The sequence below is a fragment of the Bufo bufo genome, chromosome 3, assembly GCF_905171765.1.
Source record: "Bufo bufo chromosome 3, aBufBuf1.1, whole genome shotgun sequence".
Classification (NCBI taxonomy): domain Eukaryota; kingdom Metazoa; phylum Chordata; class Amphibia; order Anura; family Bufonidae; genus Bufo; species Bufo bufo.
Genome location: NC_053391.1, coordinates 284,253,752 through 284,280,266, shown reverse-complemented (window position 1 = coordinate 284,280,266; position 26,515 = coordinate 284,253,752). Strand labels below are relative to the sequence as shown.

The following is a 26,515-nucleotide window of genomic DNA, read 5'->3' as shown; positions in this document are numbered from 1 at the left end:
TGGGTGTAACATAGAGAAACAACAGTTGATTGGATTGTGATCATAGTGGGCGGCATTGATATGTTGGATATATACTTGATGTTTTAATTGTAAAATATGCTTGACAAAGGCTATTCCTAGCCGAAACGTTGCTGCTGTTTTTATGCTGTGTTATGCGGTGATCGATTGAAATAAAGAAGGATTTTGGATATGCTGCTGTGGCCCTCCACTTTTTCTACATACCTTGGATTGCTTTGGATCTGTGATCTCCTGCCCAGCTGCTGCATGACTTCCATTATCGCTCTACACTAGCCGCTTGCTGTGCTGCTCCTGCACACCTGTCTTTCTGCATCTGCTTTCATGGAGGGACTGAGACCTACCCTCCAGACAAAACTGAAGGCATGTAAGCCTGAATGGAGGGTGACAGCACTACCTCAGTTAATTGCTGCTGCTAAGGGTTTGGAACTAGACATGTCCACTACCAAATCTTCAAAAATCAATATGGTACAAGGACAACAGAGACCATGGTCTGATCAACAGGGACAGACCAGATAGAGGAGGGGTGACTTCAGATGTAACAATTGTGGCAAACCTGGTCACATACCCAGAAATTGCCGGTTACCCCCTCAAGAACAACAGGTGAACTCACAGAACCAGGGTTCAGTGCACACCCCTGGTCCGGTGACCTCACAATAGGAAGCCGGCAACCCTGTGTCCTTATCTGCCATGACTGCAGCAGCTGTGGGCTGCCAAATTGAGATACCAGTCCAGGTAGGCAACCAACAGGTTCCTTTCTTAATAGACACGGGGCAGCCAAGACAGTGATCAATCCTGATTATATTAAGCCATGTCAGATGTGTCCCCGCATCGGGGTTCACAGGGGAAGTGGTCTTCATCCCAGAGACCATACCTATGAAGTAAAAAATCAAAGACAGTACAGTGGTGACTCAGTTGTTAGTAAAAGAAAATATCCCATTCAATTTGCTGGGTACTGACGTCCTGCAGGCACTGGGGGCTCATATTCACTTTAATGAGGATGGTACCACATATGTAGATATTGACACCCCTGATGATGTTTTAACCCGGGTTCTAGTTTTACACCTGGAGCCGGATCAAACATCCCGTGTGGTACAATTGGAGCAGGACCTGCAGCCAGTCCCCAACAAATTGTGGGCAAAGGGTAAAACTGATATTGGCAGATTAGATGTCACTCCTTTCAGGGTACATTTAAAACCAGGATGTACACCACCGCGAGTCCGTCAGTATCCCTTGAGTCATACACAAGAACAATCTGTGGTCACTCAGATTGACCAGTATGTTCAAATGGGGGTCCTGGTGGTGACTAATTCTCCCGCAAACACTCCCCTATTTCCGGTCAAAAAGAAAGCAGTGAAAGGCCAGCCTGTGACTTATAGGATGGTGCATGACTTACGGGAAGTCAATAAGGTTACTGTCCTGCAAACTCCAATTGTTCCAAACCCACACACCTTGTTGTCACAGGTCCCTCCGAGGGCATCGTATTATACTGTGATTGACCTTGCAAATGCATTTTTCAGTGTCCTGATCCATGTGACATGTCAATTTCTTTTTGCTTTTACGTTCAAGGGTAAACAGTATACATGGTTGGTATTGCCGCAGGGAGCTCAAAACTCATCCACCATGTATAATCAAGCCCTCCAATCAGTCCTAACAGGTTGGCGGGTTCCTGATCAGGTTGTCATGTTACAATATGTTGATGATCTATTGTTATGTGCTCCTGACTATGACACTTGTAAAAATGCATCTCTGTCACTGTTGATTTACCTGGCAGAAAATGGGTGTAAGTCTTCCAAAGACAAGCTGCAGTTTTGCCAATCCCGTGTCACTTTCCTCGGTCACTGTTTGTCAGAAGGTGCCCGGCACCTCACAGAGGAAAGAAAATAGGCTGTGAAGGACATTCCACTCCCTCAGGGGCTGAAGCCCCTCAGAATGTTTTTGGGACTGGGGTCCTATTGCAGACCTTGGATCCGGAATGCATCCATGTTGATGTAACCCCTTTATGACTGCTTGGCCTCTGACCCTTTTTCAATCAGCGGCCCTGCAGAGGATTCTTTTTACTCACTCAAATTGGCAATCCTGTCAGTACCGGCACTGGGCATACCAGACTATGGTTAGACCAACCAATAGGAAACCTCAATAAAGTGCATAGATACACTGGGGTCTAGTACATATTACTAAAACCAAAAAAGAACAAAACTATTAACCCCATAAAAAATGAGGAGAACACTCATATAAAATATATGAAATTTATTAAGACATGAAATAAACATACAGTAACAAAAGGCACAAGGTACTGGGAGGATGGGGCGCCCCGTGTAACGGAGCCACAAACCCTCACCCTCACAAATACCGTACTGACAGGGGAACGTGCTAAGAATACCGGGTGCTGAATCACATAAACATGGGTGAGATGTAACCTCACCCAGAGTAACATATAGCTGCATGCATCTCACAAATGTACCAAATATCTCCAATCATGCACGCCATAGCTGCCAGCCACAAGAAGCGTCCGGGTCCCGCCCTAGATATGGAGCAGGCTGCCCGGTAACAAGGGCAATAGCAACAGAAGCGTGCGTGAAAGGTAACCAAATAGAAGGACAGAATGAAAATACTATTAGATGCATAAGTTACCCATGACGTGTGAAGGCACCAAGTGTCTAAGCAGAGCTGCACCTCGACGCGTGTTTTGCCAGGAAAAGGCTTCGTCACCTCCCCTGTCAGTACGGTATTTGTGAGGGTGAGGGTTTGTGGCTCTGTTATACAGGGCGCCCCATCCTCCCAGTACCTTGTGCCTTTTGTTACTGTATGTTTATTTCATGTCTTAATAAATTTCATATATTTTATATGAGTGTTCTCCTAATTTTTTATGGAGTTAATAGTTTTGTTCTTTTTTGGTTTTCATACCAGACTATAACCAGCCTTTTAACCTGTTCTGCTCAGAACTGAGTGGCCATAGTACCTCAGTCCTGACCCAGAAACATGGGGACAGACAAAGGCCGATGGTCTATTTCTCTGCCAGATTAGATCCAGTCTCACGTGTCAGGGCGGTCGCGGCAGTACAGCTGATGGTGAAAAAATCTTCTGAAGTTGTACTTGACTATCCCCTGGTGGTACAGACCCCTCATGACATCCAAGGTATCCTAAGTCAGGTGCAACCAAAGCACATATCCATGGCACGCCAACTACGGTTGCAATGTTCTTTACTCATGCCTGAGTCCATTACTTTCAAGAGATGTACTACTCTGAATCATGCAACTCTCCTACCAATTTCGGATTCAGAAATGGGGGAAGGGGGTACAGGCCCTCTTTTACAAAAATTACAAGATACTGATGAACATGATTGTGTCCAATTAATGCAACAAGAAACTTCTGGCTTTTCACATGTACATGATCAACCCATACCTAATCCTGATTTTGAGTTTTTTTGTAGATGGCAGCAGAACATTTGCCCGCTCCACTTGTACTCCATGGGTGAGGATGGCCGATTTCACACTGGATATGCAGTGGTCACGCAGCATGAGGTAGTACTGGATGAACCACTCCCTCCTCTCATGTCAGCACAGGAGGCTGAGTTGAAGGCAATCTCTGAAGCGTGTAAAATGGCACAAGGTAAATGAGCAACTCCAGGTACGAGTTTGGTATTGCACATGATTGTGGCCCTATTTGGAGAGCCAGGGACTTCCTTACCTCTGCAGGTCAACCTATAAAGAACAAAGACTCAGTGTTTGAACTAATGAACTCACTACTGCTTCCAGAGGAAGTAGCCATTGTCAAAGTTAAGGCACATACCAGACAACAAACCTGTGAGGCTAGGGGCAACAACAGGGCAAAAGAGGCAGCAGTGAAACCTTGGAAACCCGAGCTAATCCCTGTCGGCGTCCTGGAGCCTCACCAAATATCTGAAGACGTGTTGATTAAACTATCTGCACACGCAAATGAAGGAGAAAGTAGCTCCTGGACTAGTGCTGAATGGGCAGAGGAGCAGTGCTGAATGGGCAGGGACTCTGGAAAGTGTCAGGAAAAATATGTCTACCCAGAGCCCTCTATCCTATGATGGCACAAGAGGCCCACGGGCCCACACACCAACCAAAGGGTCCTATGGTGAGCATGGAACTAAAGAGAAGGGTTGCACCTGGTTTCTCCACTATTGCCAGTAGATTTGTACAAGGCTGTATGATCTGTGCTCTTAGGTAGTTAAGACACCTAAGAAACATACACCTAGGCCATTTTACCCATTCCGAGACTGCAAATAGACTATATACAGTTACCAAAGGTAGGAACATACGAATATGTGCTTGTGTGCGTTGATCTCTTTTCAGGATGGCCGGAGGCTTTCCCTGTATCTACTGCAAATGCCAAGAATACTGCAAAGAAACTGGTCAGTGAACTTGTGTGCAGGTATGGAGTCCCTGAAGTGATAGAATCAGACAGAGGAAGCCATTTCACAGGGGAGGTGATGAGGGAGGTGATGGGAGCCTTGGGGGTCACTCAGGCTTTTCATACTGTCTATCACCCACAGTCCAGCGGCCGTGTTGAAAGATTGAACAGCACTATTAAATTAAAAATCCAGAAGGCTATGAAGGAGACCGGGAAGACCTGGACTGAGTGCCTCCCCCTTGCCCTGTACTCCATCCGCACCACCCCAGGGAAAAGGTCTAGCCTATCCCCATATGAAATCTTGTTTGGTTCTGTACCCAAACTGGGGCTGTATTTTCCTCAACCGTTGCAGCTCCAGACTGACAGCATGGTCAGTTACATGAAGGCCCTCAGCCGCAGGTTGGAGCACAATCATAAACAAGTGTTTGCTTCCATTCCAGGTCCAGACTCAGTGGAAGGGACGCACCCCCTGGTGCCTGGTGATTGGGTTGTCATAAAAAGGCATGTGAGAAAAACATTTGAGCCCAGAATGATTTGATGGTCCCTTTAAAGTTTTGTTAAAGACTGAGATTGCTGTAAAGGTTAATGGAAAACCCAACTGGATACACGCTTCTCACTGCAAGAAAGTCTTGGAACCACAGGATGAAGGTCCTTCTGCTGACAGTGGCTCTGACCCTGAGCGTGTAAGCAGTGTTTCATCCACTGAATGATGAATGGGACAATGCTTTGATACGGCACCATCAGTTGTTGCTTAGGGGGCTAAGTGACACTGAAAATTTGAGAGACTGTTGGGTCTGTACTCATAGTCCTGTGAGTTCAGCCAGTATGTCCTATTTCGCCGTGCCCCTCAGCTTTTCTGAACTAACTGAACTTGCCAACTCTACTATTTTTTTCTCAGGCATTAAGCAGGTTAGGTCCAAAACTAAAAACAAGGAGGTACCCTTACCCGTTGTAGGATGGGCTGAGCCCCCCTGGCTCATGGTAAACAGATCAGGGCCACCAGTTGATTATAGCTCCACCCCCTGGAACGGGAACATGTGGTGCAATGTGTCATGCTTTCCAAGTTGGCCACACTGTCATTGTTTGCAAATACAGTCGAAAGGTATGTCTATTAGTTCTCATGACAAATTTGGATGTAATGACTCCAACCCGAACAGCCTGGTGCAGTGTGTTGGTATAGATCCTGTAAAGGGTAAGAATCTGGCCTGCAACAACCGTACCTTAGTTGATTTGGTTTCTGGAATGACCTCTAATTCCTCAGAGGGTCAGGAAAAGGGACAAAAACTGGCGGAAGGTGTCCAGCTGGCAAATTGATAACTTAGTTGCTTAATAGTATGGTAGTTGCAGTCCCAGAAAGTACATACCTAGTCTGTGGGCATAAGGCATACAAGTGGTTGCCCAGAAATGTTACTGGTTTATGTACAATTGCCCGACTTACGCCTGCAACCTTTATAATACCCCATTCTGACATAGATATAAACGCTATACCAAAACATACTTTGTATCGAAGGGCTAAGAACAATACACCCAGACCAAATGGTAAGCTACATGTTGTAAAAATGAGCATTTCCAATAAAATTCTTAGTAGTCTTTTCATATATCCCATGATAATGCAGCTAGTGGTGGCAACTGATTATTTAGATGATCAAATATGGGAAGTGATGAGACTTATGAATACCTCGAATATTGTGCAAAACCAGTTGATCATTGTCACCAACCAACACACATTAGTTCTAGACTATGTTACAGCCAAAGATGGAGGTATGTGCCAGGTTGTGGGACCCGCTTGTTGCCATTATATAGATCCCCAGGGTAACTTACAGGAAAAAGTTGGAATAGAAAAGATTAAAATCATGAGAGACAAATGGTTACAGGAAAATAGTGCAGACAAAGACTCATGGTGGGGAGACACCTTTTCCTTTCTCAATCCTGCCAACTGGTTCAAAGGGCTAGGTGACTGGCTAATGGGGCTTATTCAAACAGTAGTACAAGTAGTGCTAATTATACGAGTCATTTACATTATAATCAAGCTTATGCTTATGTGTATCAATAAAGTTTGTAAAAAGAAACAATATCAAGATTATTGAGAGTATCTGTGGTACTGTTTCCCACCCTGGAAGGGATCCCAAAGGACAGAAAGGGATTAGCTTGTTCTGAACTAATTCTGGGCGGTGACAGTCCACTGATGTCTCAAAGATGGAGGGTCCATCTTGCATATTTGTATCACTGCTTGTTGTTATAATTTTGCTTGTAATAGTGGTGTATTATATTCTGCCATGTATTAGAAGACTGCTTGAAAAGATTGTAGACAGAAGTAACTTTTTACCATTTCTGTAGTGAGACCATGGATGAGCTTGGAACCCTGGTTCAACTAAACTTTGCACGGCTGCCGGCAGATGTACATTTCATTCATGAGGTGAAACATCTGGGGTATGTCCGGCCAGCTCATCATTGTCTCAGAAATGGGGGAATGTGGAAGACAGGAGATCTTTTCTTGTCTTATGTCAGCCATCTTAAAAGGTTTATGACAAGAAATCTTTCTTGTCTTGTCGGCCATCGCATATGCTCGCGGCGGGCGAACATATGAGATGTTCAGTCCGCCCCCTATACGTCATCATTGAGCAAACTTTGACCTTGTACCTCACAGTCAGCTGACACATTCCAGCCAATCAGCATACCCACCCTCCCAGACCCTCCCACCTCCTATCAAAAAGCAAGGACAGCATCCATCTTAGATTCATTCTGAAGCTGCAATGTTAGTGAGAGCAGGGAGAGTGCTGCTGCTGCTGAATTAATAGGGAAATCGTTAGCTAGGCCAGTGTTCTGTGTCTACTCCAGTCCTCAAAGACTCATCTGATCTGCTGTAAGGACAGGATCCTGACAGCACCCCAAAAAGTCCTTTTTAGGGCTAGTACAGCAGTCTGTTTTTATTTATTTATATATATATATATATACCAGAAATAGGACAGCACTCCAAGACTTGAAAAAACGGTGTCTTTATTCACCCATGTGAAGCAGTAGCGACGTTTCAGCTCACAACTGAGCCTTTCTCAAGCCTCGTTTGCCCACCACTCATATCTGGTGGCACAGTACCTTGCAGATAAAAAAGTAATACAATTTTTTCTCTGTAATATAATTGCAGTTGCCTGCCAGTGTGTGTCAGGCCCACAGACTGTACTGTGCCCACTGCCAGTGCCCACCACTCATATCTGGTGGCACAGTAGCTTGCAGATAAAAAAGTAATAACATTTTTTCTCTGTAATATAATTGCAGTTGCCTGCCAGTGTATGTCAGGCCCACAGACTGTACTGTGCCCACTGCCCACCACAGTACCTGGCACAGTACCTTGCACGCATAGTACCACTAATCTAAAAAAAATGACAGGCAGAGGCAGGCCACCCCGCAGGAGCCGTCGTGGTTGTGGTGCTGTGATTTCCTTTGGCCCTAGAATAATGCCCAGTGTTCAGAGGCCATGTACCCTGAACTCAAAGTTCTGAGGACATAGTTGACTGGCTAACACAGGACACCCAATCTTCTACAGCTTCCGCTCGGAACCTTGATGCACCATCCTCCTCCAGCTCAGCTTTGGGCACCTCTCAAGTTACCACTCGCCCGCCTGCCGCCACCACCAACACTAGCACCACAGCCGCTTCACTTGATCTGTCAGAGGAGTTATTTACACATCAGTTGGAAGAAATGAGTGATGCGCAACCATTATTGCAAGAGGATGTAGATAACAGGGATATGTCTCAGTCAGGCAGCATTACATACATGGACGTACGGTGTGATGATGATGATGTTGTACCCGCTGCTGCTTCCTTTGCTGAGTTGTCAGATACAAGTGAAGCGGTTGATGATGACGATGTGTCCGTGGATGTCATGTGGGTGCCCGCTCGAAGAGAAGAAGAACAGGGGGAAAGTTCAGATGGGGAGACAGAGAGGAGGAGGAGACGAGTTGGAAGGAGGGGGTGGTCGTCGCAAGGATCTAGTGGCACAGTCAAACACCATGTATCGGCACCCGTGGTCAGCCAGACAGCACGCCAATCAACGCATGCTGTTGCCACCACCAGAATGCCGTCATTGCAAAGCTCAGCAGTGTGGCATTTTTTTTGTGTGTCTGCCTCTGATAACAGCGATGCCATTTGCAACCTGTGCCAAAAGAAACTGAGTCGTGGGAAGTCCAATACCCACCTAGGTACAACTGCTTTGCGAAGGCACATGATCTCACATTACAAATGCCTATGGGATCAACACATGATGAGTACAAGCAGCACACAAACTCAAAGCCATTATCCTCCTCCTGGTCCAGCATCTTCAGCCACGTCAACCACTGCTGTCCTCCTTGCCCCCTCTCAACCACCCGCCACTCCGCCTCTCACCTTCAGCAGTTCCTGCTCATCTGCCCACAGTCAGGTGTCTGTCAAGGACATGTTTGAGCGTAAGAAGCCAATGTCACAAAGTCACCCCCTTGCCCGGCGTCTGACAGCTGGCTTGTCGGAACTCTTAGCCCGCCAGCTTTTACCATACAAGCTGGTGGAGTCTGAGGCCTTCAAAAAATTTGTAGCTATTGGGACACCGCAGTGGAAGGTACCCGGACGATTTTTTTTTTCACAAATGGCAATCCCCAACCTGTACTTTATTGTGGAAAAGGAAGTCATGGCATGTCTGCCACACAGTGTTGGGGCAAGGGTCCATCTGACCACTGATACCTGGTCTCTAAAGCACAGTCAGGGCACGTATATCACGTACACTGCGCATTGGGTAAACCTGCTGACGGCTGCCAAGCATGAAATGCGTGGCTCTGCAGAGGAGTTGGTGACACCGCCACGACTTGCAGGCAGGCCTGCTGCCACCTCCTCTACTCCTCCTACTCCATCCTCTTCGCTAACCTCCTCGGCTGAGCCCTCTTCTGCTGCTGCATCTTGCTCCACATCAACTGCACCCCCCCAGCTCCCCAGGGGCTATTCCACATCCCGGGATACGATAGTGTCACGCCGTCTTGGGGTTGACTTGCCTGAAAGCAGAGAGTCCCACCGGACCAGCACTCCTGTCCGCCCTAAACGCACAGGTGGATCAGTGGCTGACCCCACACCAACTGGAGATCGGCAAAGTGGTGTGTGATAATGGAAGTAATTTGTTGGCAGCATTGAATTTGGGCAAGTTGACACATGTGCTGTGCATGGCACATGTGTTGAATCTGATCGCACAGCGCTTTGTGCATAAGTACCCAGGCTTACAGGACGTGCTGAAGCAGGCCAGGAAGGTGTGTGGCCATTTCAGGCGTTCCTACGCAGCCATGGCGCACTTTTCCGATATTCAGCGGCGAAACAACATGCCAGTGAGGCGCTTGATTTGCGACAGCCCGACACGTTGGAATTCAATACTCCTAATGTTCGACCACCTGCTCCAACAAGAAAAAGCCGTCAACGAGTATTTGTATGACCGGGGTGCTAGGACAGCCTCTGCGGAGCTGGGTATTTTTTAGCCACGTTACTGGATGCTCATGCGCAATGCCTGTAGGCTCATGCATCCTTTTGAGGAGGTGAAAAACCTAGTCAGTCGCACCGAAGGCACCATCAGCGACATAATCCCATTTGTTTTCTTCCTGGAGCGTGCCCTGCGAAGAGTGCTGGATCAGGTAGTAGATGAGCGTGAAGAGGAAAAGGAAGGGTTGTGGTCACCATCACCACCAGAAACAGCCTTATCAGCATCGCTTGCTGGACCTGCGGCAACGCTGGAAGAGGAGTCTGAGGAAGAGGAGTCAGAGGAGGAATGTGGCTTTGAGGAGGAGGAAGACCAACTACAGCAGGCATCCCAGGGTGCTCATTGTCACCTATCTGGTACCCGTGGTGTTGTTGTACGTGGCTGAGGGGGAAGAACAGACCTTCAATGAGATCAGTGAGAACGAGGAACGGGACACGAGTAGCTCGGCATCCAACCTTGTGCAAATGGGGTCTTTCATGCTGTCATGCCTGTTGAGGGACCCTCGTATAAAAAGGCTGAAGGAGAACGACCTGTACTGGGTGGCCACGCTACTAGACCCCCGGTATAAGCAGAAAGTGGCTGAAATGTTACCGAATTACCGGAAGTCGGAAAGGATGCAGCAGTTCCAAAACAAGTTAAAAAGTATGCTTTACACAGCGTATAAGGGTGATTTCACAGCACAACGGGAATCTAACAGGGGAAGAGGTGAAAGTAATCCTCCTCCTACCACGACCACGCCGGCAAGGACAGGACGCTTTACAGACGTGTTGTTGATGGAGGACATGCGGAGCTTTTTAAGTCCTACGCATCGCCACAGCCCTTCGGGTTCCTCCCTCAGAGAATGATTCGACCGACAGGTAGCAGACTACCTCGCCTTAACTGCAGATATCTACACTCTGAGGAGCGATGAACCCCTTGACTACTGGGTGCAGTGGTGTTGCAAGGGGATTGTGGGCCGCACCGGGTGACACCAGTCTGATGGGGTGTCACCCGGCCGCCGGACTGACTTACTGCAGTGCAATTTCAATGTGTTACATAATTTAATTAATCACCTAGGTAGGTCTGGCTGGCGGCTGCTGCTACAATGGGGTGTCACCTGCCCTCGGCTGCAGCGGGTGACACCCCATTGTAGCAGCAGCCGCCAGCCAGACCTACCTAGGTAATTAATTAAATTATGTAACACATTAAAATTGCACTGTAGAAAGTCCGGGGGCCTTACTAACTACTTACTTACAGTGCGGCTGCTACTGTCTTGTCTGGTGGGCGGGCGGCGGCTGTCCAGCCTACATTTGTGCCGTGCGGCGCGTGCGGCGCTCAGGCCAAAGGAGGCGTGACTGACTGTCAGTGGGGCCGCGGCGGACGGCACCGTCTGCGCAGTTGTCTGGAGGACTCTGGATGGACGGAGGCGGAGCTGCTCTGTCTGCTGTGGCCTGTAAAAGCTGCCTCTCCAGGCTGGCAGCAGAAGAACACAGAGGACTGGAGAAGACACCTTAAGGCAGAGCCAGCTGAGACTGGAGCCAGGACCCAACCGACCCCACTCCAGCCAGACCCCAGTGATATATCAGTTACTTTAAGTGTATTGTAATTGTAACAGAGAGGGGGAGATGGGGGACAAAATGTACAAACATGTCTGTGCCATGGAGCCTGGAGGGGAAGAGAAGAAATGTCTGTGCCACCCATGGGGGGAGGGGATCATGGATGACATGATGAGGGGACCCGGGACAATGATGAAGGGAGGGACAATGTTGGAGTCTGTGCCATGGGGAAGGGGGGGGTGACACCGTCACCCCTCTTTGGCACAGACTCCAACATTGTCCCTCATCATGTCACCCCCCCTGTTGGTGCAGACTCCAACATTGTCCCCCATTAGGGAGCATAATGGATGGGGGGCTGTCGGCTGACATGGGGGGCATGATGGATGGGGGCTGACGGCTGACATGAGGGCATGATGGCTGACATGGGGGCATGACGGCTGACATGGGGGGCATGATGGATGGGGGCTGACGGCTGTCATGGGCATGATGGATGGGGTGCTGACGGCTGACATGAGGGCATGACGGCTGACATGGGGGGCATGATGGATGGGGCTGACATGAGGGGCATGATGGATGGGGGCTGATCTGAGGTATGATTAACATTGGGGGTCTGATTGGTGGTCTGACCTGAGGTATAATGGAAAATATTGTTTCTTATTATACTCCTCTAAAACCTATGTGCGTCTTATAGGGCGAAAAGTACAGTCCTCAAACCAGATTGAAGCAGAGCGAAGATATCAGGACCACACAGAGGAGAAGCCAGCGCTGCAGACAGAACCAGGACCAGGTGAGCTGCGGGCGGGGGGGGTCGCCGAGATGTAGCTAATCTTGTGTTGCCAAAAAATCCTTGCACAGGCCCTGGTCACGTCCACGTGACAGGGCCGGTGCAAAGAGTCCCACAGTACATAATGTGGGCAAAATATACCTACCTACATAACATTCCCAATAAATACATTTATTTTTTTGTGAAAAAAGGCTATTTTACATTTTTATTAGTGATACTCTTAGGTGCCAGGGGGTGTACCCTGGTATTTTTATTATGGTACACCACCTGGCACCATTTTACACATAAAAATAAGTTTATGTATTGGGAATGTTATGTAATTAGGTATATTTTGCCCACATTATGTACTGTGGGACTCTTTATTTATTATATAAAAATATAGGGGACACGTACTGTGCTGTAAAAATATTGCTATTGCCAAAGTCAGGAGGTAGGCAGGCTGGCAGCTCCAACACGGCACGCCTCTTCTTGGAGCTCTGAACAGCCCTCCGATGCGGCGCTTGCAGGAATGTCACTGTACTGGCCTGCGGGCATCCGGATCCTCGGCGCAGGTGAGGGATTTGGCCACTGGAGGAGGAGGACAAGCTGAAGACACTGGGTGGGCTTTCTGGGTGAAAGGGGGAGTGGAAAGTTATGAAGATGAGCGCGCGGCCTGGGCAACGGCAGTTATGACGCTGCCCATTAAGATGCCGCCACCTCCAGACTCGGTCATTGTACCACTCTGTGGTCTCTTCATGTTCAATTTTGTGTTATTTAATTATTTATAATTTTATCCTGTTAAATTTTGTGTTGTAAAATGTTATTTGATCAGTAAAGGGGTTGGATTTAAAATAAACGTTATTTTTTTAAAAGTATTAACTTTGATTTCTTTCATTCTTTCAACATATTTTTGGTTATATGACTAAAAAATTATTGCTCCGGGTGGGGGGGGGTGTTGAGGTGACACCATTTTCTACCGCACCGGTTGACACCAGCCCTAGCAACGCCACTGACTGGGTGTGCAGGCTTGACCTGTGGCCTGAGCTATCCCAATTTGCAATAGAACTTCTGGCCTGCCCCGCTTCAAGTGTCCTGTCAGAAAGGACCTTCAGCGCAGCAGGAGGTATTGTCACTGAGAAGAGAAGTCGCTTAGGTCAAAAAAGTCTAGATTACCTCACCTTTATTAAGATGAATGAGGCATGGATCCCGAAGGGACTGACAGTGGGGGATGCAATTGACTAAAAAAGGCCTGATGAGATGCCTTGGGCTAAAAATGGTCCACACGCTGCTGTATTTAATCTCTGCATGCCGGATGACTTGCGTGACTTCTCCGCCACCAACTAGGGTTCAAGCCGGAATGTTTTAGTGCACTTTCTGCCTGGAAAACATTAATTTGTCCGGCCGCTGCTACAGCAGCGGCTACAACAATACCAAATTTTTCAGGCATGTGTACATGCCTAATTTTTCTGGCCTCTGGTGCTGCACTGTGGCTGCAAAAACAAAACAAAAAAAAGGCACATACATGTGTCAATTCCCCTTCGTGATCATTACCTTGTTGTGGTGAAGGGTCTTGCATATCACAATGAAGTGATCACCTCTATGAGTGTGTTGGCAATGGCAATGTTAGCACACCCCAGATGATAAGGTCGTTGCTTCATTGTGGACAGACCAAAGCGATCGGCTGGATAATTTTGCATAGAAAAAACATTAATTTTCTTTGTGATCATCTAAGGTGATCATTAAAGCCTACAAGGCCAACAATGGGCCCACACTGCAGAATCATTGTTTTCTGGGTCACATATCTGTCACTGAACTACCTCAGCACGACCATAGGCTTTGAAAAACCGCCATCGCCTGCAATCTCCCAAACGTGCGCATGAGCACAGTCATCATTACACCAAGATTGACGCATAGAGGAATAAAATTTATGTCACGAGTGTGTCAACTATTGACAACTCTTTGCGGTTGTCTAAAATCTATTCGATACTTGTCCCCTGATAGGGGACGTAACAGGGATTAAACTGATAGGAATAGTACTACTTAACATACCACTCATATAGGGTAGCACAGTACATTGCACGGCGCACGCGCCGTGCCCCAAATTGGAAGTAAGAGCACCGACCAAGCATCTTTTTCCATCTCCCGGTTCCTAAAATCTATTCCATACACCGGCCCCTGATAGGGGACAAAACAGAGATTAAACTGGTAAAAACAGATTTAAAAAAAAAAAAAAAAAAGAGTACAGCCTCTGCGAAGCTGGGTATTTTTTGGCTGCGTTACTGAACGCTCATGCACAATGGCTGTAGGCTCATGCGTCCTTTTGCGCAGGTGACAAACCTGGTCAGTCAATCCCAAGGCAACATCATCGACCTCATCCCATATGCGTTTTTCTGGAGCGTGCCCTGCGAAGAGTGCTGGATCAGGTTGTAGATGAGCATGAAGAGGAAGAGTTGTGGTCACCATCACCACCAGAAGCAGCCTTGTTGGCGTCAATTGCTGGACCTGCGGCAACGCAGAGAGAGGATTTTGAAGAAGAGGAGTCAGAGGAGGAAGGTGGCTTTGAGGAGGTGGAAGACCAACCACAGCAGGCATCCCAGGGGGCTTGTTGTCACCTTTCGGGGACCCTTGGTGTTGTACGTGGCTGGGTGGAGGAAGAGACCTTCAATGACATCAGTGAGGACAAGGAACGGGACATGGTTAGCTTTGTATCCAACCTTGTGCAAATGGGGAGTTTGCGGTTGTGCAAATGGATTGTTTGCGGTTGTTTGCGGTGCGTTAAACGGGGAGTTTGGTCTGTCAGAGTTTGGTCTGTCACTGTGAAGCGGGTGTAACCCTTACACTACCTGATCGATACAACATCATACCAGATGTTTTAAAGCACGTTATTCCAAACAATTTAGGAATGTTAGGTGATTTATGCCCTTTATGGATTAAAACCCGACTCTGCGTCAACTACGTAATTTTCCATGGGAGTTTTGCCATGGATCCCCCTCTGGCATGCCACAGTCCAGGTGTTAGTCCCCTTGAAACAACTTTTCCATCACTATTGTGGCCAGAAAGAGTCCCTGTGGGTTTTAAAATTTGCCTGCCTTTTGAAGTCTATGGCGGTTCGCCCGTTCGGGAACATTCGCAGAAGTTCGCGTTCGCCGTTCGCGAACGGAAAATTTTATGTTCGCGACATCTCTATATAAGATATACAGTTTGTCTTTTAATAAACAGAGACTTGCTTTGATCACTGAATGTCGGTCAATCAATTCTACATAGGTACCCATTACTGAATCTATGGGCAATGATGATTTGGAACTCAGCATAAATAAGAGTAAGGGGTCTTTGCCCCCACAGCCTGAGAAAGTCCTCCATAAGTAGCAGAGGGGCCATTTAATAAGAATTTCCCTCAATAGTATTTCCGGCCTGTACAGCTCGTCTTAAAGGGCCATACACCCGCAACTGTTGCTTATAGCAACCCCATTCAAAAACGGTATAAAGTTCAAATTTAGCCTGCAGCATTTAAATAAACTGTTATTGCCATGTCTGTTCAGGAAGAAGCCGCGCAGCCCGTCCTCAGCGGATCCCCTGCAGCAGCCACAGCTGGCTCCAGTGCACCACTAGCCGCTGCAGCAGCCAGCATGATGCCACTAACCATGCCCTACTACTTTGGGGCCCCTTGGTTCCCCTGATACTCTGGGGAAGCTCACACCCTAAGAGACTTTAAGGAGAAAATGTGTGCCTTATTCAGGTTGTACCAGAGCAGCAAACGGAAATACTTCTAGCGCAACTAGAAGGAGCGGCACTACGGGAAGTCCTGGCCCAGCTCTGAAAGGAGAACATTGGGACAGATCTTCGAGAGACTCTACATCACCTTCGAACCCAAGACTGTGTCAGAGGTCAAAATGTGGTTCTTCAGCACGAAACACAAACCGGTGAGTCACTCAGAGACTTTGCATTGTCTTCACAAGAAGCCCTTAGAGCTGTGGTTCAGGTAGACCCCCGTGAGGCAGAGAGACAAGACAAAACTCTGAAAGAACGATTAATTGAAGGTGTTAACACTGACAACCTAAAAAGCCAGTTGAGAATGTTAGCTGCACAACACCAAGCGTCACCTTCCTGGACTTTAAAGAGCTAGCCATTAGCATTCTGGGAAAGAGTCCGCAGCCAGAGCCTGCTAAATTTGCTGAAAGTCCTGTCCATATGCCTGCTACCCCTTCCATGTGTTGTCCGGTAGCCAGTCAGGCAGCTCAAACTCCGGTCCCCAATGCCGTAGCAGCCTTGACAGAACAGGTTAACTTCTTGACAAAAAGTCTGGAGATGGTGTGTCAAAAATTAGAACAGTGGAAGAAGCCTTTATTGTTGGAGGATGAAACCTTGTTACCAAGTAAACATTTCCCTCCTAACTACAAAGATATGTATCCCAGAGGTCCTGGCGGGTGCCCAAATGACCACTCCAACGCCCGCAGGTGACCTATTTGCACCTACTGTCATAAGTAAGGGCATACGGAAACATTGTTCTGGTGGTTAAAAGAGAAACCCTCCAGGCTAAGGACCGCCCCTCGAGAGGTAAACCAGTAGGTCCACAAGATCCCAAATGGATGCCCAGATGCAGGATCCTGTCCGGAAGTAGCAATCCGAATTAACGGAGTTCCCTTTGTCGTCCTACTGGACACCGGGTCTCAGGTCACATGGGCTGCACCAATAGTTCTCGTCTGGAAAAAGGATGGTAACATCAGGTTCTGTGTGGATTTACAGAAACCTTTATCAAATCACCCACAAGGATGCCTATCCCTTACCCAGAATTGAAGAATCCCTGACAGCACTGGGGTCATTAGCCTATCTCTCTACCCTTGATCTGACCAGTGGATACTGGCAGGTACCCATGGCTCCTGAAGACTGAGAGAAAACAGCTTTTACCACCCCCATGGGCCTATTAGAGTTTAATTACATGCCCTTTGGACTTTGTAATGCATCAGGAACCTTTTAACGACTCATGGAACGCTGTTTAGGCCATAGAAACTTCGAGACTGTCCTACTCTATCTGACGATGTCATTATTTATTTCAAATCCTACGAAGACCACTTGAAACACCTTGCAGAAGTCTTCCAAGTCCTCATTAAACATGGACTCAAGATCAAACCATCTAAGTGCTACCTGCTGAAGCCAGAAGTCAAGTACCAGGGGACATGTTGTCAGTGCAGAAGGTGTTAAATCAGATCCGGAAAAATTAGCTGCAGTACAGAATTAGCCTACTCCTACCACAGTAAAGGTGAGAAGTTTCCTTAGTTTTGCAGGATACTACAGTCGCTTCATCCCTCACTTCGCCCAGATTGCTGAACCAATTCAGGAATTCCTAAGAGGACATCCAAAAAAGTATCAGAAGACTCAGATACCTGTGGAGTGGAATGAAGACTTTCAGAGAAATTGCCTTCCAGCTCCTGAAAAAGAAGCTGACTGAACCACCTGTCTTTGGATATCCAGATTACCAACAGCCATTCCATCTCTACTGTACACTGATTGCTTACGCTAGTAGATCCCTGAAAGGAGCTGAAAAGAATGACCGGAATTACAGCTCTTTCAAGTTAGAGTTCCTCGCACTTATGTGGGCTGTCACCAAAAAATTTAAGGACTACCTTGCAGCAACTCCCTTCATAGCTTTCACCGATAACAACCCACTGGCACATCTGAATACAGCCAAGCTAGGTGCCTTAGAACAAAGATGGTCCTCACGTCTTGCTAACTACAACTTAATTGTAAAATGCAGAACGGGCAAGTCCTTGCCTTATCTCGCCTGGCTACCAAGGAAGATCCTACTGCACACATAGATGTCTGGGAAGAAGTGGAGATGCCTGATTTTTACAAAAACTTCGCCCAACAAGGCATTCTCTCCATCAAAACCAAAAGAGTTCTAAATCCCTATCTACAGAACAATCCAGAATCTCAAATTGAGAAAGAGAGATGGATCAAACTTCAGTCAGAAAGTAGAGTAATCGGAGAACTATATGACTTCCTCACCAGAGGAAGAACACCTGAGAAAATTTGCAGAAGAAATGCAGACCCATAACTGTTGAAGTTGTGGAGAAACCGGAAATAACTCTTTCTGCAGAAGGGCCTACTATTGAGAAGAAGCCTGGATCCAGTTACCTATGACAGGGTATACCAAATCCTAATCCCCCGCCGGGATGCAAGCATCATTCTCAAGATGTACCATGACAAGTCAGAACACTTTGGCGTGCAGAAGATAGAAGCTACCGTCTATATACGATTCTATTGGATTGGAATGCAAGGAGACATTGAGAAGTGGTGTTGAGAGTGTTCCGCCTGTGCTGGGGTGAAAGGCATGACCAAAGAGCACCTTTACATCCTTTTGTAAGCCAGACACCGTTGGAGATCGTGAAGCTGGAACCAAGTCGCTCAGGCTACACAAACGCTATGACCATCATTGACCACTACACCAAATTAATTGTAGCCGTACCTGTTAAGGACTTGACCGCTAAAACTGTAGATGCCTTCTGGAAACATTTCCTGTTACCATACGGGTGTCCATAAAAAATTCTTACAGATCAGGGATCTGCCTTTGAGTCGCAACTCTTCAAAGAACTGTGTTTGCTTCATAATTGCAAAAAAATCTGAACAAAAGCTTACCATCCCCAAGGTAATGGACTTTGTGAAAAGATGAACCAGACCCTAATAGAAATGCTTAGAGCTGTGCCACCTGCTACCAGGAATGATTGGCCTACTCTTCTGCCTCAAATGATGTATACCTATAATACCATTCACTGTTCCACTGGGTATACACCTTACTACCTCATGTTTGGCCGACAAGGTAAACTACCTGCAGACCATACTTTGGAAGTATAAGTGCCTTATGCCATCAATCCATTGCCAAAAACTGATTGGGTGAGCGAGCACCAAAGACGTCTAGCTGATGCCCAACAAATTGTTCACCATCGCATGGAAAATGCTCACAAAAGGCAGCAAAAAGACTATGACCAATCTGCCAAAGCAGAGCATCTTAAAATTGGTGATTATATGTGGCTAAAGAACAATCATTGCACCAGTAAGTTGGACAGTAAGTGGGAAAAAGACCCCTACATCGTTACAGCTATCCCCAATCCAGAAACTGACACCTATGAGATCACCAGAGAAAGCAAATCACCTCAAAGAGTACATCGCAATCGCTTGAAACTGTGTAACAAGGAGAAACATACCCCAGGAGGAATCCTTACAGATGAAACTGTTGCAGAGGAACATCAGCCTCCAATTCAAGTGCCTGAACTACCAGTTAAGCCTATGGAGCCTATGCAGACTGTTGAAAAACTAATGACAGAAGCAGATCCTCTAAAATGGTTCCTTACACCATGGTTAAACATTGCTGTGCCTGCTCCCGTCAGTACAGTATCACGTCAGCCAGAGGAACCCCCTCAGGAAGAAGTTTCAGTAGTGCATGAAACTCCAGATGTACTAAGTCCCCCTGCGCCAAGGCCAGAAGAAGGACCGCCACTTTGCAGATCCAGTCGGATTACCAAGGGATAACCACCTGCTCGTTATAGGGAGTGTCTACTGCAAACCCAGAGGAGAATGCTTCCAGCCATCCCAGTTTAATGTGGATTAGAATTTCGCTTCTCGGTGAAACTACAGAGCCTGGGTAAGAAACTTCTTGACTCTGATTATTTTCCTTACCACAAGGACTCTCTACAGTCTTCTTTGTTTTGTTGTTGCAACGTTCAAGCCTGTGCCCGGAGAAAGACTCAAACGTACCTGAGCCTCTGTGTTGTTCATAATCTTTATATCCCCTATGCTCAGGGAATGGACTCATACCCTGTGAGCCTACTGACTTGCATCCATGTTTATTATTTCCCCATTACGGACTATCCTGGTTTATTACTATTCCGCTGTGCCAGGTCAGTGCCCCTGTTCATCAGTCTCCAGAGGGAAGAAACAATGCCCCTTTTCACTTGTTTACTGCCATTCTGGATGTTTGCCGGATATTTATATTTGTGCCTAACCAATTGCTTTTCAGTATCAAGAAAAAGTATTGTTATGGGTTATGGTACTGTTCTTCATGCCTGCAGGATTGTTCTCTTTTTGTATCTTTCAGGAGACCTTCATCTTTGTGTCGAGGTCAACACTGGTTAAACAAGGGGGGTATGCAGTGTCCCACTACCCACATGGGTACTGCAAAGTCAGTGTTATGCTTTGTATGCTTTATATAACCTGTTTTATGCTGCAGTGCATTTTTATGCATAATCCCTGCCTACAGATGTGTTAGATTCCATTACACTGAGCCTACCACTAGGGGAAGACAACACATCCCATATATATAGCCCAGCTCAGGCCTAGTTACAGATGTAGCAGGGTTAGTACTCCAGCTCTTAACTCAAATTTCTTAACTCATTGCGTTATCTTGAGACAAAAGCCATTGAAAAGCAATTGAAGGTGTTTGCTTAGATTAGATAACACAACTCAGAAATCTCAGAAAACAGGAGTGTTAACTCTACTCCATCCGTAGGAGTCATTCTCCAGAGAGTGTCAATCATCAGGGCTCAGTTTTGAGTCTTCATCCCTGAGCTGAAGTGGTCCACATCTTGCTCAGAACTCTGCTAAGAGTTAGTGGACATCAGCTAGAAGTTTAGCTTCAGAAAAGGATATTAATTCAGAAAGCACCCAAACAGAGACCCAAAGGGTTACGGCTATCGTTATACGTGCCTTTGGACCTTTGAAGTTAAAAGTGAAGGATTCACCAGCCTCAGGCAACCTCACTAAGTTGTACTGGGATAACAGGGACCAGCGTAAAAGTCCTCTACCAGTAAGCATAAAACCTATATCATTAATATTCTGTATTATGGTACTGCGCGATGCACTCCCTGTGCCGCCGGCCGGGGCAAGCTCAATAAAAGTGATAGGGTTTAGCCTCCCGAATCCCCTTCATGCTGATGTAAGAGCGAGAGAAAAGACACCAGTATACAGTCGAATAAACAAGAATTCAGGAACAGGTAATTACCAATCTGAAGTTGTATAGCTATTGTGTTTTTAGGGCACTGACAGATAGTGAAGGTGGACAAATGATGTGGAAAATGAGGAAAGGCAGAAGAAGGCTCTCACCTGTAGGGCAGGAGAGAGCTGGGTTTGAAGAAGTGGGTATGCTAGAGCTGATTAATATTCACTGTCAAAAGCCCTGAAGGAGATTGCAGGCAAAAACAGTAATAATATGCACATTGTACCCAGACCTAACCAGACAAACCCCATACCTGCAATAGCCCCTGTTTAAAGGTGCCGTGCAGGCATTAACAATGATGAAGGACTATACAGTGAGGTCTTCATTATTAAATGAAAGGCAGCAGGGCCGCCCTGTGTTGCTGTACCCTAAAGCAGAGTGGTACCTGATTTATATCAATTCATGATGAATTAATTGAGAACTAACCAAATTTCTTGAATAACTTCGGCGACGTTGCTGCATCACATTTTTCAGTGATTGTCAGCTAGCTCTTTATACACTGACAAACAAAAGGTTAACAGTTTTTTGAACTTTTGACTTTCAGGCTCCATATCTAACCATCTACTACAGCTTCAGATGTGAGATTACCATTAATTTGTACACAATCATCTTGGCTATTTCATACATAAATTGGATTTTTGGACTTGCAACTAATTAGCAAATGATTAATTATGCAGATTGTCATGTAACTGCATTGCTACTGTTGTGCTCCTGATGGTGGACCAATCTTTTTCTTCCTGTATACTACAAATTCCAACCTGTTCTCACATTCCCTAATAGCTCAGTGTGTTGTTAGGTTGATTCCTAAGTGAAAGGTCACTGGTTCAAATCCAGGAGCAGCCATGAAGATGATTTCCCAAAAAAAGAGAAACCAGCTCATTGATAGCAGTATCTCGGCCAAGAAAATTGCCAAAGTGCATCATGCGCCATGAAAATTGGAAGAATACAATGAAGTCCGTCCATCCATTCCAAAGCCAATAGGTGGACGATGGGTGATTTGGCGCGATGAGACAAAAGTCAATAGACTGGGCTCTGATGGGTGCAAATGGGTCTTGAAGAAACAAGGGGACTAACCAATTGAGAAATTGAAAGAACAGTCAAGTTCAGTAGAGGAGCCCTGATGATATGGGGTTGTTTCACAGCCAAAGGTATGGGATTACTTAACCAGAATCAATGGTAGTCTCAATGCTGAGCTATATGTGAGTAACCTACAAGACGAGTTACTTCGTACACTCCAGTACTATGGGTATGAAAAGGATGACATAGTGTTCCAGCAGGACAACGACCCAAAGCATATGTTGAGATTGGTGAACAAATGGTACAATGAAGTAGAGGTCCTGGATTGGCTCCCACAGTCCCCAAACCTCAACCTAAATCGAACACTTGTGGGAAGAGTTGAAGAAAAAGCTGTATTCGTACCCAAGTTAGTCAACCAGTATGCACCAATATTGGAAATGCGTAGAAGAGATCTGGAGACAGATTTCAGTCAAGACATGCTTGAATCTGATTGAAAGCATGCCTAGAAGGTTTCAGGCAGTGTTGAGAGCCAAGGGTGGATTTACAAAATAATAAAATTTTAACTTTTAGGAGCAAACAGTAACAATGCAGTTACATGACAAGAATCTACATAACTAATCATATTCTAAATAGTTGCAAGTCCAATTTATGTATGAGATAGCCAAGATGATTGTCTATAAAATGATTGTAGTGTCACATTCTAAGCTGTAGTGGATGGTGGGATATAGAGCCTGAAATTCAAAAGTTCAAAACATTGTTACCCTTTTGTTTGTGAGTGTATATAGTCATAGAGGGATGGCTGTTAATCTCTGATAGGACCACCTCCTTGACTTTAAAGCCCAGAATGAGTAGGGATTTAAATGAATGAAATACAGATTATACTGAATCTTTTCCTATCAAACGTTATACTATTTTGCTCAGCTCCTCCTGCTCCATAACATGCTGCCTGCAGCTCAGGCACTATGTTCATGACAGGTTCCTTTTCACTTCCAAACAAAAACACAAATCAACAGCACACAGCTCTGCCTAGGATAAGCCACCCATTGCATATAACCTTCAGGTACATGTCTAGTCATATCCTTGCCTCCATGACCCCACAAAGTCTAATCAAATAAGAAAAAAAAAGCACCATATCCACCAAAGCATTACAAGTACAGGGTATGTGGTGAAGTATGTTAACTTGCTTTGATGGATATGGTGCTACAATTTTCTTCTTTACATACCACTTTAACTTTCCCAACATACTCTGAGATTGAAGGTGCTTGTAAGAGGTTCAGACTTTACATTAATTTCAATGGGCCTGCAAAAGAGCATCTGCACGTCTATTCCACAGCCCCGCATAAAAAAAAAATAGAGCCTGTCCTATTCTCGCTCATTTTGCAGACAATAATAAGCATTTGTAACATGCTGCGGGACCTGCGGAAGTGATAATGTGGGATACACATTGCCGGTATCTGTGTATTGAGCAAAAAGGGATAAGGTTGCGTGCCTGAGGCCTTAGTTACAGCCAACACTGCTTTGCATCCTTCTCTCTGCTTCGACACAATGTATATACAGTGCCTTGACTTTTTTCGTATTTTGTTACATTACAGCCTTAAGTTCAATGTTTTGTTAATCTGAATTTTATGTGATGGATCAGAACACAATAGTCTAAGTTGGTGAAGTGAAATGAGAAGAATATATAAATAAAACTATTATTTAGAAATAGAAAACTGAAAATTGTCATGTGTGTATGTATTCACCCCCTTTGTTAGGAAGCCCATAAAAAGCTCTGGTGCAACCAATTACCTTCACAAGTCACATCATTTGTGAAATAATGTCCACCTGTGTGTAATCTAAGTGTCACATGACCTGTCATTACATATACACACCTTTTTTGAAAGGCCCCAAAGGCTGCAACACCTAACAAAGAGGCATCACTAACCAAACGCTGCCATGAAGACCAAGGAACTCTCCAAACAAGTAAGGGACAATGTTGTTGAGAAGTACAAGTCAGGGTTAGGTTACAAAAAAATATCCAAATCTTTGATGATCCCCAGGAGCACCATCAAATCTATCATAACCAAATGAAAAGAACATGGCACAACAGCAAACCTGCCAAGAGACGGCCGCCCATAAAAACTCACGGACCGTACAAGCAAGGCATTAATCAGAGAGGCAGCACAGAGACCTAAGGTAACCCTGGAGGAGCTGCAGAGTTCCACAGCAGAGACTGGAGTATCTGTACGCTTCATAGAGTTGGGTTTGCGAAAAGGCATGTGGGAGACTCCCAAAAAGTATGGAGGAAGGTGCTCTGGTCTGATAAGACTAAAATTGAACTTTTCGGTCATCAAAGAAAACGCTATGCCTGGCGCAAACCCAACACATCACATCACCAAAAGAACACCATCCCCACAGTGAAACCTGGTGGTGGCAGCATCATGCTGTGGGGATGTTTTTCAGCAGCTGAGACTGGGAAACTGGTCAGAGTTGAGAGAAAGATGGATGGTGCTAAATACAGGGATACTCTTGAGCAAAACCTGTATCACTCTGTGTGTGATTTGAGGCTAGGACGGAGGTTCACCTTCCAGCAGGACAATGACCCCAAACACACGGCTAAAGCAACACTAGAGTGGTTTAAGGGGAAACATGTAAATGTGTTGGAATGGCCTAGTCAAAGCCCAGATCTCAATCCAATAGAAAATCTGTGGTCAGACTTAAAGATTGCTGTTCACAAGCGCAAATCATCCAACTTGAAGGAGCTAGAGCAGTTTTGCAAAGAGAAATGGGCAAAAATCCCAGTGGTAAGATGTGTTAAGCTCATAGAGACTTATTCATAGCAATTTGGAGCTGTGATTGCCGCAAAAGGTGGCTCTACTAAGTATTGACTTTAGGGGGTGAATAGTTATGCACATTGACCTTTTCTGTTATTTTGTCCTATTTGTTGTTTGCTTCACAATAAAAAAGTTCTGGGCATGTTCTGTAAATTAAATGATGCTAATCCTCAAACAATCCATGTTAATTCCAGGTTGTGAGGCACCAAAATATGGGGGGGGGGGGGGGGGGGGCAGGGTGAATACTTTTGCAAGGCACTATATATATATATAAAAATAAAATAAATTTTCTCTTCTGTAGGGGATTTATTACACATACCTGTTATGTATACGTGTTATTTAAATCTTTTCACTCATTGGCCAAATTAGAAATATTTTAATGCCATCACAGAGTTAGCTATGATTAGTAGCTGGAACAGCTCAAAATTCATTAGAATATCATAATGCAAATATAATTATAATATGAATCTGTGAATAAAGCTTTTGAGATCTTAACAGTGTGGTACTAGACCATCTATCATTTGTCTATGGATTTGCCCACAGCTTGCCATTCTGCAAACAGCCCATGCACACTCCCTCTATATTCTGTCCACCTGCATAAAAACCATTTACTAATGCATAATCTGTGTATATTCTTTAACAGAGGGTATTCAACAGCTGTATTATAAGTCTGGAGTGTGCAACTCCAGAGAGTCCTATGCCCTTGCACCACTAGTTTAGCATTGGTCCCCCTTCACTTCATGTAATAAGAAAACCCCTTTGAAAGCATGTAAGAAATTGTGCAAGAATCACCTGTAATGCCTCACGCCCCAAACCTTGTGTGTTGCAATGTGGCACTCGCTCACTTAGGTATTTCTGTTTTTCTTCCTGTGTATTCACATGTTCTTGATCCCATGCTTCTTTTGCCTTGGCCAGCATTAAACTCTATGGTGAGAAAGAACAAAATATTTTGTACTTACAGTATCAATAGATATATGTCATTCTAAGCACAAATTCACCTTTAGACAAGCTGAAGCCAAAAGCTTTTAAATATAAAAGCATACAAATTTTCATATACACTGCTCAAAAAATAAAAGGAACACAAAAATAACACATCCTAAATCTGAGTTAATTAAATATTCTTCTGAAATACTTTGTTCTTTACATAGTTGAATGTGCTGACAACAAAATCACACAAAAATAAAAAAATGGAAATCAAATTTTTCAACCCATGGAGGTCTGGATTTGGAGTCACAATCAAAATTAAAGTGGAAAAACACACTACAGGCTGATCCAACTTTGATGTAATGTCCTTAAAACAAGTCAAAATGAGGCTCAGTAGTGTGTGTGGCCTCCACGTGCCTGTATGACCTCCCTACAACGCCTGTGCATGCTCCTGATGAGGTGGCGGACGGTCTCCTGAGGGATCTCCTCCCAGACCTGGACTAAAGCATCTGCCAACTCCTGGACAGTCTGTGGTGCAACGTGACGTTGGTGGATAGAGCGAGACATGATGTCCCAGATATGCTCAATTGGATTCAGG

General features: G+C 45.5%; 1 protein-coding gene across 1 annotated transcript in view; it reads right to left on the bottom strand.

The window, feature by feature from the left end:
- Nucleotides 1–26,515, bottom strand: part of TNNI1 (troponin I1, slow skeletal type) — a 320,788-nt gene that overhangs the window by 155,301 nt on the left and 138,972 nt on the right. Inside the window, exon 5 of the mRNA XM_040424164.1 lies at nucleotides 25,786–25,917. Coding sequence (XP_040280098.1) covers nucleotides 25,786–25,917 — 132 coding nt within the window. The remainder of the gene's footprint in view (nucleotides 1–25,785; nucleotides 25,918–26,515) is intronic.